The sequence below is a fragment of the Nanorana parkeri genome, unplaced genomic scaffold (assembly GCF_000935625.1).
Source record: "Nanorana parkeri isolate BGI_ZX_2015 unplaced genomic scaffold, ASM93562v1 scaffold1569, whole genome shotgun sequence".
NCBI lineage: Eukaryota > Metazoa > Chordata > Amphibia > Anura > Dicroglossidae > Nanorana > Nanorana parkeri.
The window spans coordinates 311820-325112 of NW_017307837.1; the positions used below are offsets into that span (position 1 = coordinate 311820).

General features: G+C 42.1%; 1 protein-coding gene across 1 annotated transcript in view; it reads left to right on the plus strand.

Moving 5' to 3' along the window:
• Positions 1-11959, plus strand: part of STAT1 (signal transducer and activator of transcription 1) — a 35153-nt gene extending 23194 nt beyond the window's left edge. The window contains exons 15-21 of the mRNA XM_018570661.1: positions 859-957; positions 2190-2325; positions 3343-3395; positions 5180-5274; positions 9063-9202; positions 10312-10497; positions 11880-11959. Coding sequence (XP_018426163.1) covers positions 859-957; positions 2190-2325; positions 3343-3395; positions 5180-5274; positions 9063-9202; positions 10312-10497; positions 11880-11959 — 789 coding nt within the window. The remainder of the gene's footprint in view (positions 1-858; positions 958-2189; positions 2326-3342; positions 3396-5179; positions 5275-9062; positions 9203-10311; positions 10498-11879) is intronic.
• Positions 11960-13293: the final 1334 nt, after the last annotated feature.

A 13293-nucleotide genomic window follows, 5' to 3' on the forward strand; every position in this document is an offset into this window, starting at 1 on the left:
CACACACACACACACACACACACTGCACGGGGTAAATGTGCTTGTTTGGCTGGAAGGAAAAGAATAGGTATATATTTTCAATTATCCGCTGTTATACCCTCTGCTGTTACCAATCCAGCATCTATTAAGGTTTTAGTCAATTTGTGTGAAAAGTAGCGTGACAGGAGGCACTAAAAAAGACAGAGGGGTATATTTAAAAAGCAGTGAATGTGACATTCACCCTATATTCACTGCAGGTGTATCTTCCTGGAGGATACACAGTGACTCAAGTGCAGTAAATGTTTGGTGACTGTCAAATTCACTGCTTTATAAGTATGCCCCCCTGCTTTATAAATATGAGTGCCTATAGGTGCTTCAGGAAGGAGGTCTTGATTTGATGTAAGGCCATTGTTTAAAGTGATCCTGCTGTTGCTTATGTCTTCAAATGCCTCTCCTTTGCTGCCCCCAACAGCTGCAGGCATTCCACACTTCCAAGTATGATTAATATCTGCTCCTCCTGCTGCACGTTGTAGTTCCTCCACCAGCTTGTACTTCCTGTGGTGAAGTATGATCATGCAAAAGAAAATATAGTGTGCGGCGGGAAGAGTAGGCATTCATCACACCCAGAACTATGGAATACCTGCAGTGACTGGGAAATACACAGGGGCGACATTTGAAAACACTGACTGCCAGAAAGGTGAATTTGCATGATTGCTCTTTTACATCCCAGGCTTCTGTCACAAGTACCCTGTGTGACAGGTCATTTAAAAGAAAATGTAAAACCACAATAAATCAAAGTATAATTACACAATTACATTTCATTCTATGTCCGGAAGTAAATGTGTCATAAAACATTTATCTTTTCCTGTTTTTCCACAGACAGCATCACTTCCAATTGTAGTGATTTCCAATGTAAGCCAGCTCCCCAGTGGTTGGGCTTCTATTTTATGGTACAATATGCTGTGCTCAGAGACAAAGGTCAGTAATAAAAGCAAAAAGAAGTCATAGTAATCTATCTATCGATCTATCTCTCTATCTATCTATCGGGTCTGTTCAGGGCTGGGGTACAGGCTATTCACTATAGCCCATACAGCCCCCCGAAGTTGGCCGAGGGGCTAAGTTGAGCCGAAGGCATATGCTTCAGCTCGACTGAGCCCAGGGGAAATACGAAGCTGGCTGGCCGACAGCCTGCTTCTGACAGCTGGGCGGAGCCAGCCGTCATCTCACGGCTGGCTCCGCTCACTTGCAGAGAGATCAGCGTCCCTGGTAACCAGAGACGCCGTTCTATCATTACACTGAGAACCCGGCGGAGCTGCTGTAAAATCACACCAGCTCCGCCGGGTTCTGTGTGTAATGACAGAAGGCGTCCCTGGTTGCCTGGGACGCCTTCTGTCATTACACTGCGGCTCCTCAGTAAAATCACAGCAGCTCTGACGGGTTCTCAGTGTGTAATGACACATGGCCTTCCTGGTTACCAGGTAACCAGGGAGCCCATGTGTCATTACAACGAGAGCTTAGGAGAGTCAGCAGTGATATGAAAGCCGACTCTGCTAAGCTCTCATCTTAATGACAGAACAGAATCTGCTGGTTACTGGGTAACCAGCAGATTCTGTTCTGTCATTAGGATGAGAGCTTAGCAGAGTCGGCATTTCTATTGTTGTTTTTAAATGTTTTTCTATTCTGCTCGGTATCACAGAGGTACCGAGCAGAATAGCCGAGCCGAATGTATCTCAGCGGCATTCGGCCATTCACTCACTGCTGTTCGGCATCTATGAGAATAGGCCGAACAGCAGCGAGTAGCCTGCCGGAGGTTCGGCTCAGCCGATCCAGATGTTGGAGTCGAACTCCTTCTGCACTTTGGGTCGGCCGAACATGCTGAGCATGTTTGGCCGACCCGAAGCCATCCAAAGTATGGCTGATGAGCCGTACAAGCCTGATGTGAATAGCCGAACAGTGTTCAGCTCACTTCACTTCGGGTCGGTTGTTCACTCGGCTGCCTAGCTTTGTGAATAGACCTCTATCTATCTATCTATCTATCTATCTATCTATCTATCTATCTATCTATCTATCTATCTACCATGCAGTCACTCATTTGACCTGTGTCTTATTCGTTTTAAATACTTTCTATGACTGTTTTTTTCAAATTGGCACGTCAGTTGTTTTGTCTTGCTTTCTAGTTGGGATGATTACAAATAATCCTTTTTTTGCAGAACTTATCCTTTTTCCTAAACCCGCCAGCAGCCAGATGGTCCCAGGTTTCAGAAGTACTCTGCTGGCAGTTTTCTTCAGTAACCAAAAGAGGACTTCACACAGATCAGCTGAGTATGCTGGAAGAGAAATTATTAGGTACGGTGTAAATAATTGTCATCTCTTCTGGGCAGAAATCTGAATATTATACTATTTGGTTTACTGTAGATGCTGACAGACAGTACATAACAGCTGCCTTTGGAATGTAGTTTTTAGTGAAATTGGATTTAATTTTAACTTGAGCATGTTAGCTACCCATCTGATCTTTAATGCAGACACCTAAAAACTGTACACAATTACAATTACACATTTCATTTAAATGTATGTTGTCACATTTAAATCATATGTTGTCATATGTGCCCAATAATTTATTTTTTGAGGAAGAAGAGAACACAGGCAGAATAAAATGGAACCCCAGACATTTCTTTAAAAAAAATCCCCTTTAATCTTCCTGCCCTGGTGACATCCTGTAATCCAAGACAGGAACTGAAATCTCCAAAATGGGGTCACAGACAGCAGCATTTCCTAATCTGTCCCTGTGCACCCACAAATAAATCCAGAAATCATGCATGCCTTAGGATCAGATGCATTTTAGATTATATACTAACCTGCAATTTTGTGGATTTTTAGGGTATTGAAAAACAAATATGTATTTTTTGTTCATTGAAGGGCACAGGGTTTATTTGAGTTCTACTGGTATCTACAGGAGGATTTGGACACTGGCAAACAAAAAAACAGTGACCAGCATGGCATATCCCCTCCCATTGCCAGCATGCTTCATTTTCTTGCTAGTGTCCTAGGCGGAGGGTCCTTTTCACTACTGAGAAATGTTTCACTGCTTTACTAGCCATTTTTCCTTTTTGTTCAAGATTATTTTGTTGTTCAATCAAGACTTCATCTTCACTTGCTCTTGGCACTGCTTTGTTACATACCTGAAGCATGCTGGGAGTGAAAGGGGGGTATACCACACTGGCCAGTGTTTTGTTTGCCAGTGCCCAAGTCCTTCTGTAGGCAGCAGAATAACCCAAATGTCATTAAATCCTGTATCCCTCAATTAACTCGAAGTGCTTTGTTACAAGTAGAAAATTTTAAGGTTTTTGTGTTTTCCATATTTAGGGCCAAATGTTATCGGAACTGAAGATTTTATTCCATGGACAAGATTCTGCAAGGTAATTGCCTCCGTTGACCCCTTCCCTACTTTCTGTAATTTACTCTCATCACTCTCCCTTTTACCTTTTTAGAAGACTATAAACTAAAGTTACCATATAATGTTAGCTCAGCACCAGCTTAAATAGTAGTTCTTGGAGTGGTGCTTGCCAAGGGGAATGTACCCAGTCAGCTCCAATGTCCAATTTAGAATTAGATTAATTCTTTATTTCCTCCTTGTGATTTTTGGGTAATTTTACACCCAGATTTTCCACTCATGAGGCACCACTGTTGCTATATGTGAGAAAGGGAAAAGAGGGGGTAGGTTGAGTCACATGCTCACCCATACATAGAAGTGGCAGGTATTTAACTTGACTCCTGTTGGCTTAACAGAGTGTGGGAGAGCAAAATAAAGGTGAGTCCATGCTGGTGGAGAGGGAGCTAAGAGAACCCTTTACTGTGACTTGCATGGGCAAAACGGAAGGTTCACTTCACATAGGCAGAAAAAAATATTCAGATGATTAATATACTGTATGTAACCAGATACTGTATGTATCACGTTCAATATTCCCCAAGGACAAAGAGGAAATATCTGCAAAGTGACCTGTCCCCACTTGGAGACTTCCCCTCAACCAGACAGTTTTGAATTTCCCTTTCTGGTACTGGTGACTGTGATGACAAATACAAATAGGAAGGGTGGATTAACCCAATTAGAACAAGGACAGCAATAAAAACCTAGCAGAGATTTTAACCCTTCTCACCCTATCCAAAAATGGCTAGAGATGAGCTTTAAAGGTATACCAGTGAGAATTTAAAGCTCAAGATTCATGCAGGCTTATTAATACTTAAAGATGACATTTATCTGCTTATTTATATTTTGCCTTCCCTTCATCAACATGCTACTGGCATTTGTAAATGAAAACTTTTGGTGTTTATGACATACCTTATTTTAGATCCAGTGATATCACTGTGTCTCTGTGCTCCTCTATGGAATGCAGTTATGCAAATATCAAACTATCTTGATGGGTGGATGACAGCCTAAAGGAGTGGGCTTTCCTAGACAGGCTGAATTTGCATGAAGAGCACACTAGGTTTTGCCCACATGTGATACTGAACTTCCATGATTGAAAGAACTGGATTCCAATGAATGAAATGCAGGCCAGGGACAGTAAGCCGGGGGAGGAAAGTGCTAGGTGATGCTGAATGTCCTCCATCCAAGAAATGAGGCAGGCTCCATCTGACTTGCTGTAGCTTCTAATACACACTGTGAAAAGCTCAAAGTGTGCAGTGGAGTACAGGACAGGAGCTTGTACAACTGTGCAGGACTAAAGGTAAGGCTGGAGCCACAGTGCCATGGCCTGCAGACAGTGACTGCAGCTTTCTGTCTCTCACTTACAAAAAGCTTGATGTAAAAAAAGAATACTTGTACTACTCAGAGGTTTCTCACAGCCCCCAATCATGTTAATACCTTTGAAGTTTGAATGTGTATAGTGAAAGCAACAAGTGAGGAAGTTATATGTACAGACCTCAGGAAATACTGATATGCCCCTGTGATGTGTCAGTTACATTGAGTAAACTTTTTGACTTTAGCATTGTTGCAGTGATTATCTGAATAGTAAAAGTAGACCACTGATTGGCTTCACTTGTACATGGAATTCCCCTTTAACAAATACATAAATGATATATCAAAAGCCTACGCCTGTCTGCTAGTTGTTGCAGTATCAGCAACCCTTGACTCCTCAAGATTATTCAGAAAACGTCTCCTGTTATTAAGACAAACTCCTTTATGTATTCATTTGGCTTATAGGAAAATCTCAATGACAAGACTTTTCCATTCTGGCTTTGGATTGAGGGTATCTTGGAGCTGATTAAAAAGCATCTCTTATGCCTGTGGAATGATGGGTGAGTGATTAATCATGTGTATGTCAAAAAGAAAAAGAAGGCGCCTTTCCTTTGTGTGATATTGTACCATCAAGAAATGTTATTAAAGAACAGTCAATATACTCCCATAACAATTGAGTGATATGCATCCATAAAATACACAGGCAGACTTCACTCCAAACAGTAACCACAAATAGCACCATTAAAGGAGAACTATGGGGTTAAGGCTTTTCCCCATAGTTCTCCTTAGGGTAACGGGAGGATGCAAACTAGCGTCCTCCCGTCACCCTATGCTCAGTATACCGCGAGCTGTAGGTCGCGGTATACTGAGACGCCGCAGTATACCGCGAGCTGCTGCTCACGGTATACTGAGACGCGGCAGCTGAAGCGGATCCCGACAATTATGCCGGGATCTGCCCAGCTGCGTAACTGACAGCTGGCTCTGCCTATCTAGAGGCAGAGCCAGCTGTACCTTCCCCCGTTCGTTCCGCCAGTCAGCGCTGGCGGATCGGAGCGTGGAGGGGGGAATCCAGCCCCTCTCCTGTCACGGTAGAGAGCCGTGACAGGATTGAGAGGTGAGCGAACGCTGGTATGTGTTCGCTCACCTCCCGATCTACTGAGCCGACCTGTGACAGTCTCATTGTCACAGGTCGGCTAGAACTATGAGGTGAGTGAAAAGCACTCACCTCATAGTTCTCCTTTAACACATGGCCAGGGGTTACACTAGCTGTTCAAATCTGCAAATTGTCTAGGCTGAACACGTTTTCGGGGACATGCTCCCTTCTTCAGAGCCCTGTATATTCATGCCCCTTCTTCCGGGTTTTTCAGTACTAAAATAGGGGTATATCAACCCCACTATGTTTCATCTAAACTAATCCAAATCATCAAAGATTGCCAAAGCTGCGTTTACAGTTAGGACAGTTACTCCCCAAAAAAAGACAGTTGAATGTTAAGAAGATTTGAAGTCACAGAAATAGATGTGCAGTCAGATAGTTGTGAAGTCAAAAATGCACCAAAATTAGACACAGTGCACTCAGTAATCAGCCGCTTCCCTTTTCTGAAATGCAAGTCTGTGGGAGGACACTTGTGCTGTTATTCAGCTATGCCAGCATACAGCACTGGCGTGTGAAAGCAGAATTTAAAAAGGCTGATTTATGGCACTTCCAGTCAAAAACCATTCATAAACCATAACATACAGAGCATACTGGACTGTAAAGAGATAAGAAAAAGGTGCAGGTATAAACCTGTTTGCACAGCTCCTCTGTGTGCATAGGAAATTCCTGTGCTGCTCAGATCCATCTAGTGGTCATACAGTGTTGCAAATCTTGTTCCCACAATGAAGAGCTGTGCAAACAGTTTATAAACTAGCCCCTTAGCATCAGGCCTGCCCAGTTGTCTGTTGTTAAACTACTGAATTCTGCTCAAACTCTTAATCTCCACAGCATGGGGACTAAGGGCCTGTTCACACCATGTCCATTAAGCTGCATTTTTCTGCACACTACTGCACACTACTGCACAAGTATGATGTCAACAAGGCACATAGAAAACAAGTGTTGTGGTGTGAAGAAAATAAAATTAATTTTCCATACTGGTGAAAGAGACAATAGTCACCTCTGATATTGTGAAACTCAAACAGCTTCCCCTGCTACCCAATCTGTTGTCTCAGGTCTACTTGATTTAACCATATCCAGAATGAGTCTCCCTCAGGTCTTGAAGATTATATGGCCAAGACATGCAATGCACTCCATAAGTGATAACTATATTACAAAATGCAAGAAAGCCTTTTACCTATCTCACCTACAGTAGATCTTGGGACAGGTTCAGACAGTTTGCTAAGGAGCAGAGTTTGGACCCAGCATAGCCTGAGATACATGCAATGATTGTTTTCTTACAATCCCATTTGCACAACAGATTGAGCATCAGTGACCTAGAAGGGCAAGTTTATTCTATCTCAGCCTTTTCCAGGCAACACTGAAATATCCATCTATTGCTGTTGTAATTTATAAAAGGAATAATGGGAATCAACCCTCCTAAATGATAGCTTTTCCCAAGTTTGGATCTACCTCTAGTGCTACACCAGGGCTGTCCAACTTACCTTCCTTTGCAGCCTGTAAATTGGACAGTTTGTGAGTTCCATGGCTCTGCCTGACGGGTGAAAATCTGTGTTTTAGTTAAATAACTACTGAACATCAATGAGGTTGGGGTTATTATTGTTGGCACCAATAAAGGGGAGGGGGTTATTATTGTTGACACTGACGCCAATGAATGAAGGGATTATTATTACTACCTTTGCTCTAAGCTAAATGTAACTTTATTCCTAAGGCGCCATCCAACTTCTGCTACAATGAGCAATAGACCCTACCTTCCTTTTTAAAGGAGAACTATAGGGTCAGGGCTTTTCCCCATAGTTCTCCTAAGGGTCACGGGAGAACACAAACTAGCGTTCTCCCGTGACGCAAAGCTCAGTATACCGCGAGCAACAGCTCGCTTTATACTGAGACGCCGCAGCCGAAACGGATCCCGACAATTCTGTCTGGATCCACCCAGCTGCGTGAGTGACAGCTGGCTCTGCCTATCCAGAGGCAGAGCCAGCTGTGCCCGCGCCCTCCTACGTTCTTTCCGCCAGTCAGCGCTGGAGGAGCGGGGAGGGGGGGGGAATCCCTGCAGACTGTCACCCGCGGCTCTCTGCAGGGATAGATCGAGAAGTAAGCAAGCGATGGTATGTGTTCGCTTACTTCCCGATCTATTGAGCCGACGTGTGACAGTTTCATTCTTACAGGTCGGCTCAGATTATGAGGCTGAGTGAAAATCACTCGCCTCATAATTCTCCTTTTAATACAGAAGATGTTTTTTCCCATCCTTTACCTGTGTGACCATGTCTTTAAAGTGTAAGTAAACCGCTGTGTAAATGTTTGTTTTTTGCTCAGCATACTTTCCCATTATGGCACACTTATCTTACAAGTGTGCCCTTCTCTAGCGTAGTCAGATCGACCTTCCATCCTCAGTTCTATCTCCCCAGTGCTAACCATCTCCACCGACAACACTTCCTGAAAGTTCTCTTCAGCCATTGGGTAGCAGCCAGCCCATTCACAGCATCTTAGAGATGCCATGAATGAGAAGAGAGTGCACACTACATTGCACATGCGAAAACAATCGCTGAGGGAGAGAGGAAGACTTTTTTGGGCAGAAGAGACTCAAAGGAGAATTTATCAAAACTGGAGCATACAGTTTTCTTATGGCAACCAATCAGCTTCTCTCTTTAGTTTGTTCAATTAAGTTTTGAAACTGAAAAAGAGAAGCTAATTGGTTGCCATGGGCAACTGCTCCAGATTTTCTCTGCTCCAGTTTTGATGAACTTCCCCCTTTGTATTTCCCTTCTGCCAGAAATCTCTACTTCCCAGTTATTCTTTTTTATTCTACTGACTACACTTCCACTTTAAACATTTTCAGAATGATACAACAACCTAGATGTCCCCAGGGAGGTAACTGCTCACTCTGCTAAGGTCATCTTCTTGGTCATTCTTTTCAGGTATCTCAGCACATATGGTGTGTAAGGTTGCTTGCTAGCCATCAGTGCATACATTTATAACACTGCAAAGTGAACCTGGCACCACTTACCTCGGTCAGCTTTGGACGAATCATATCTTTGCTCAGTTTCGCAATGAATGATCACCTTTTTACATCTCACCCTTTTCTCTCTAGCTAATTCCCATATGTATCCTGCCATGGGGTGTGATTATGTGAAAATGTGATTATCATAGTTTTGTTAGTAAACAACAATAATGATTTCTCTCCTTGTGCACTAACAGGTGCATTATGGGTTTCATAAGCAAAGAAAGAGAGCGTATGCTGCTAAAAGATAAAGAACCGGGTACATTTTTATTGAGATTTAGTGAAAGCAGTAAAGAAGGAGCCATTACCTTTACCTGGGTGGAGATGGCACAAAATGGTAAGACAAATGCATGGGATAAAAATAATCACTATGTAAAACCTGCAACAAGCTATAAAATCCACAATAAAAAAAGTGAATCAAAATATATAAATATGTGTAACAATTTCTATATAAAAATGTGTATTATTTAAGATATGTGTTAAAATAATTAGATCATAAATAACCCAATGCCCAACTGAGGTGATGATAATTCACAAGTCAAAATGCTTAAAGGGGTTCTAAAGCCTCCGTTTTTTGCCTATATCTACTGCTGGCGATTGCGTGGGTGCGCACAATTTTAAAGCTTGACATGTTTGGTGTCTATTTACCCGACGTGACCCCGTCTTTTATATTTTACATAAAAACTGGGTAACAATAAATGTTTCCTAACATAATGTTAAAAAAAAACTTTTTTTTTTCCAAAATTTTCAGTAATTTTTCCTAATTATAGTAAAAAAAAACAACCCGCAGTGGTGTTTAAATACCACCAAAAGAAAGCTCTATGTGTCCCCAAAAAATGGTATAAAATTCATTTAATTACAGCGTGGAATGACGGAATAAACGCCAGGCAAAGTAACGCAGTGCTGAATACTGAAAAATGGCCTGGCCAGGATCGGGGTCTAAACACCTGGTCTTCAAGTGGTTAAATTGCCCAAATTTGTGCTTCTTCAGTTAGCCATTGAACTGCTTTTTAGCTCTATGAGATAGGCAGCCTAACCGCCAACAGAAGGCTTACACGGCAGACTGACAACGCTGCTGCAATTGTAAGTGGCTCTGTGGGCATGAAGCACCAGATTCACAAAATAATGAGTTTAATCAAACTGTATACAGTAAGGCATGATGCCAAATATGCGAAAAATATATTTGAGTTTACACTTTAACACTAAGCTGATCAGAATTACATATATCTATAGAACCCTAAACTAAATGAACTTTTAGATATGCAAGGTTAAATACAAATAATATACTTGCTGGTAAATATATGACAACTGTAGGTGGTCATCACAATGCCTGGTACGCGTTGTCATTTTGTTTTATATGTCTTGTTCTCCATCTAAACAATGGCCATATTTAATATGCGATATTAGACTGTTATATTACCTTTTTATCCATTCATCTAATTTCAGAGCCAGTATTTCATTCTGTGGAACCTTATACAAAGAAGGAACTTTCTGCTGTGACCTTTCCAGACATTATCCGCAACTATAAAGTAATGGCAGCTGAAAATATTCCTGAAAATCCACTGAAATTCTTATATCCAAACACGCCAAAAGATGCAGCATTTGGGAGATACTACTCCAGGCCTACGGATGGTAAATATAATTATATAACTTTTTTTTTTTTATTAAAGAGATTATGCAAAAAGTCCCCCACCCACTTATATTTACCTTGACGGCGTTACTGGGTATGCTGGAGCAGGGCGGGCCGAGGGGCAGGCAGAAAAGGCAGCTGCCTTGGGGGCTCAAAAAGGGCCAAGCCTGCAACCTATGCTGCTGAAGTGCACAGCTCAAGGGGAGGGGGGGGTCACACTTTAGCCTTTTAACTTTGGGTTTTGTCCTGGCACTATGGGGGAGAATATGATTTCCTTCACTGTCACAGTGCTTGGGTCTAGCAGCCAATTGCTGCAACTCAAACAAAAAAGTGATTACAGAAGTTTTTTAAGCACCCTTCAGTTCCAGTTTGGGGATGTTGAAAACACAAATGATTATGGGCGGACTGGTTGTCACTATAAACAAACTGCTTAGCAGGCTTTCATCAAGTAGGAAGTAGTGCTGAAGCCTGTTACTAGCTTGTTTATAGTTACAATCAGCACTCCCATTGTGAACTGTGTTTAACATCCCCATACTGATGCTTTGACGTCTTTATAGAAGTTACTTGAAGCTAGCTAGAATTGTACAAATACCTTGTAAAAGCTTGACGTACACACTGCTTTTTCAAGCTGAAGCTCATGTATGAAACAGGTTGCAAGAGATTTAAACCCTAACTTAATGACTTATTTAAAAAAAAACACGTTTGCACAGCGAAGAGCTGTGCGAATGACATTTGCAGCACTGTATGGTCACTACATAGACCTGAGGAATTCCAATGCTCCTTGGCTTCATCTAGTGGTCATACAGTGCTGCAAATTTTGGTTTATTTATCAGCCACTTAGTTTGATAAAATACTATGTATCCATAAAATGCTAAATAAATAAAGTGGTATAAAGTATTATAAGCCATAAACTATAAATACATATAGTGTATAAAATAAACGAGATCCAAAGAAATCTCCTATAACATAGGAAATAAACACATAGACCAACAATGAAGGGAAAGTTGAGATGGTTTCATATTTCTTAGGGAGTCTTCTGACTAATCTCAACATTCCCTGCACCTTCATCCCCAGCTGGTCTTTGTCTGAATTAATACACAAATGTGGCCAGAAAAGAGAGACAAAATAAAAACAAGCTGATCACAAACTGTACATTTTGAGGTTTAGCGTTGCCCCTGTTGACTTAGCCAATGCACTTTGAGCGACATTATGGTCAATAAAGACCTCCATGCAGAAAGTTGTCCCAGGTAATAATATAGTATAATCGTCGCATAGTATGGAAATCAGGCAAGTAGGAAAAGAGAAGATAAAGATTGTTTGTGAACTTGTCTCTTTGTGAAACTCTTCGGAAAGCTAAATCGTTTTAATTGTTTTCACATTCTAGCTCCTGAACCAATGGATCTTGATGGACCTAAAACAACAGGATACATCAAAACTGAATTAATCTCTGTATCTGAAGTGTGAGTGTGGTGCTGAGAATTGTATCTACTAAAAAAGAAATATATTTACAGCATAAAGCTAATATTTTTTTTATTATGGGGTCTATTCACAAAGCTAGCTGAAGGATGAGCCGTAGCTCTGGCTGATCATTCGGCTAGCTTCGGTAGCGAGAGCACTTCGGTTTAGTGATCTGCGAAGGGCTGCTGTACGGGCTATTCACTATAGCCCATACAGCTCCCGAAGGCGGCGGAGCGGCTCAGCCAAGCATATGCTTTGGCTCGACTGAGCCGAAGTGACAGCCAAAGCAGGGCGAACGGGCAGCCAAAGTGGGGCTAACCAGACTCTAGCAGGTGCCGGTCAATAGGAAACAGTTGGGCAGAGCTAGCTGTCACTGCTAGCACCGCCCAATTTTTATTTTTCTTCTTTTTCTAAAAATCTTTCTTTTTTAAAATATTATTTATTTAATTTTTAAACATTTTTTTCCCCAACTCTTTTCACTATTTGCTATTCTGCTCGGTACCACGGAGGTACCGAGCAGAATAGCCAAGCCAAATGCCGCTAGGCGTCATTCGGCTATTCACTCACTGCCATTGGGCCCCTATATGAATAGGGGCGAACTGCAGCGAGTGAGCTGCCGGAGCTTCAGCTCAGCCGATCCAGATGTTGGATCGGCTGAGTCGAAGTCCTTCTGCACTTCAGCTCAGCCGAACGTGCTGTGCATGTTCGGCTGACCGAAGGCAGCCAATGTACAACTGATTTCAGCCAATGTACAGCTGAAATCCGCCGTACTGAGCCGTAGTCAATAGCCGAGCATTGTTTGGCTCACTTCACTATGGCTCGGTTATTCACTCGGCTGCCTCCGGCAGCTTAGTGAATGACCGTCTATGTCTTAGACATCCTTCCTTAACGGGGGTTTCCAGCACAAATATAACTGTTTTTGTTTTCTTTGTTCTAGACATCCTTCAAGACTTGCAACAGCTGAGTCTCTATTACCAATGTCTCCAGATGAATATGCTCATTTAGAAAGACTAGTACCTGAATGTTTGGTAAGTATAAATGCAGCACAGCTTGTATTGTCAGCAGCCTTGATACAGCAGTTAAAGTGACATTAAAGGAGAACTATGGGGTCAGTGTTTTTCCCCATAGTTCTCCACGGGAGAACTTCCCTTTGCAGCTGAGTGCCTCTTCCTGTAGTGCTGGCTCAGGTTGCAAACCTACACACAGACACCATGTATCCATTCCTGAGACAAGGCAGTCTGCTGCAAAACAGAAGTTCTGCAGAGCATGAGAACAGATACAGATTTAAAAGGAAGAGCAGCAAAGAGAAGGGAAACAACCATGGATTACAGTAAGGCACA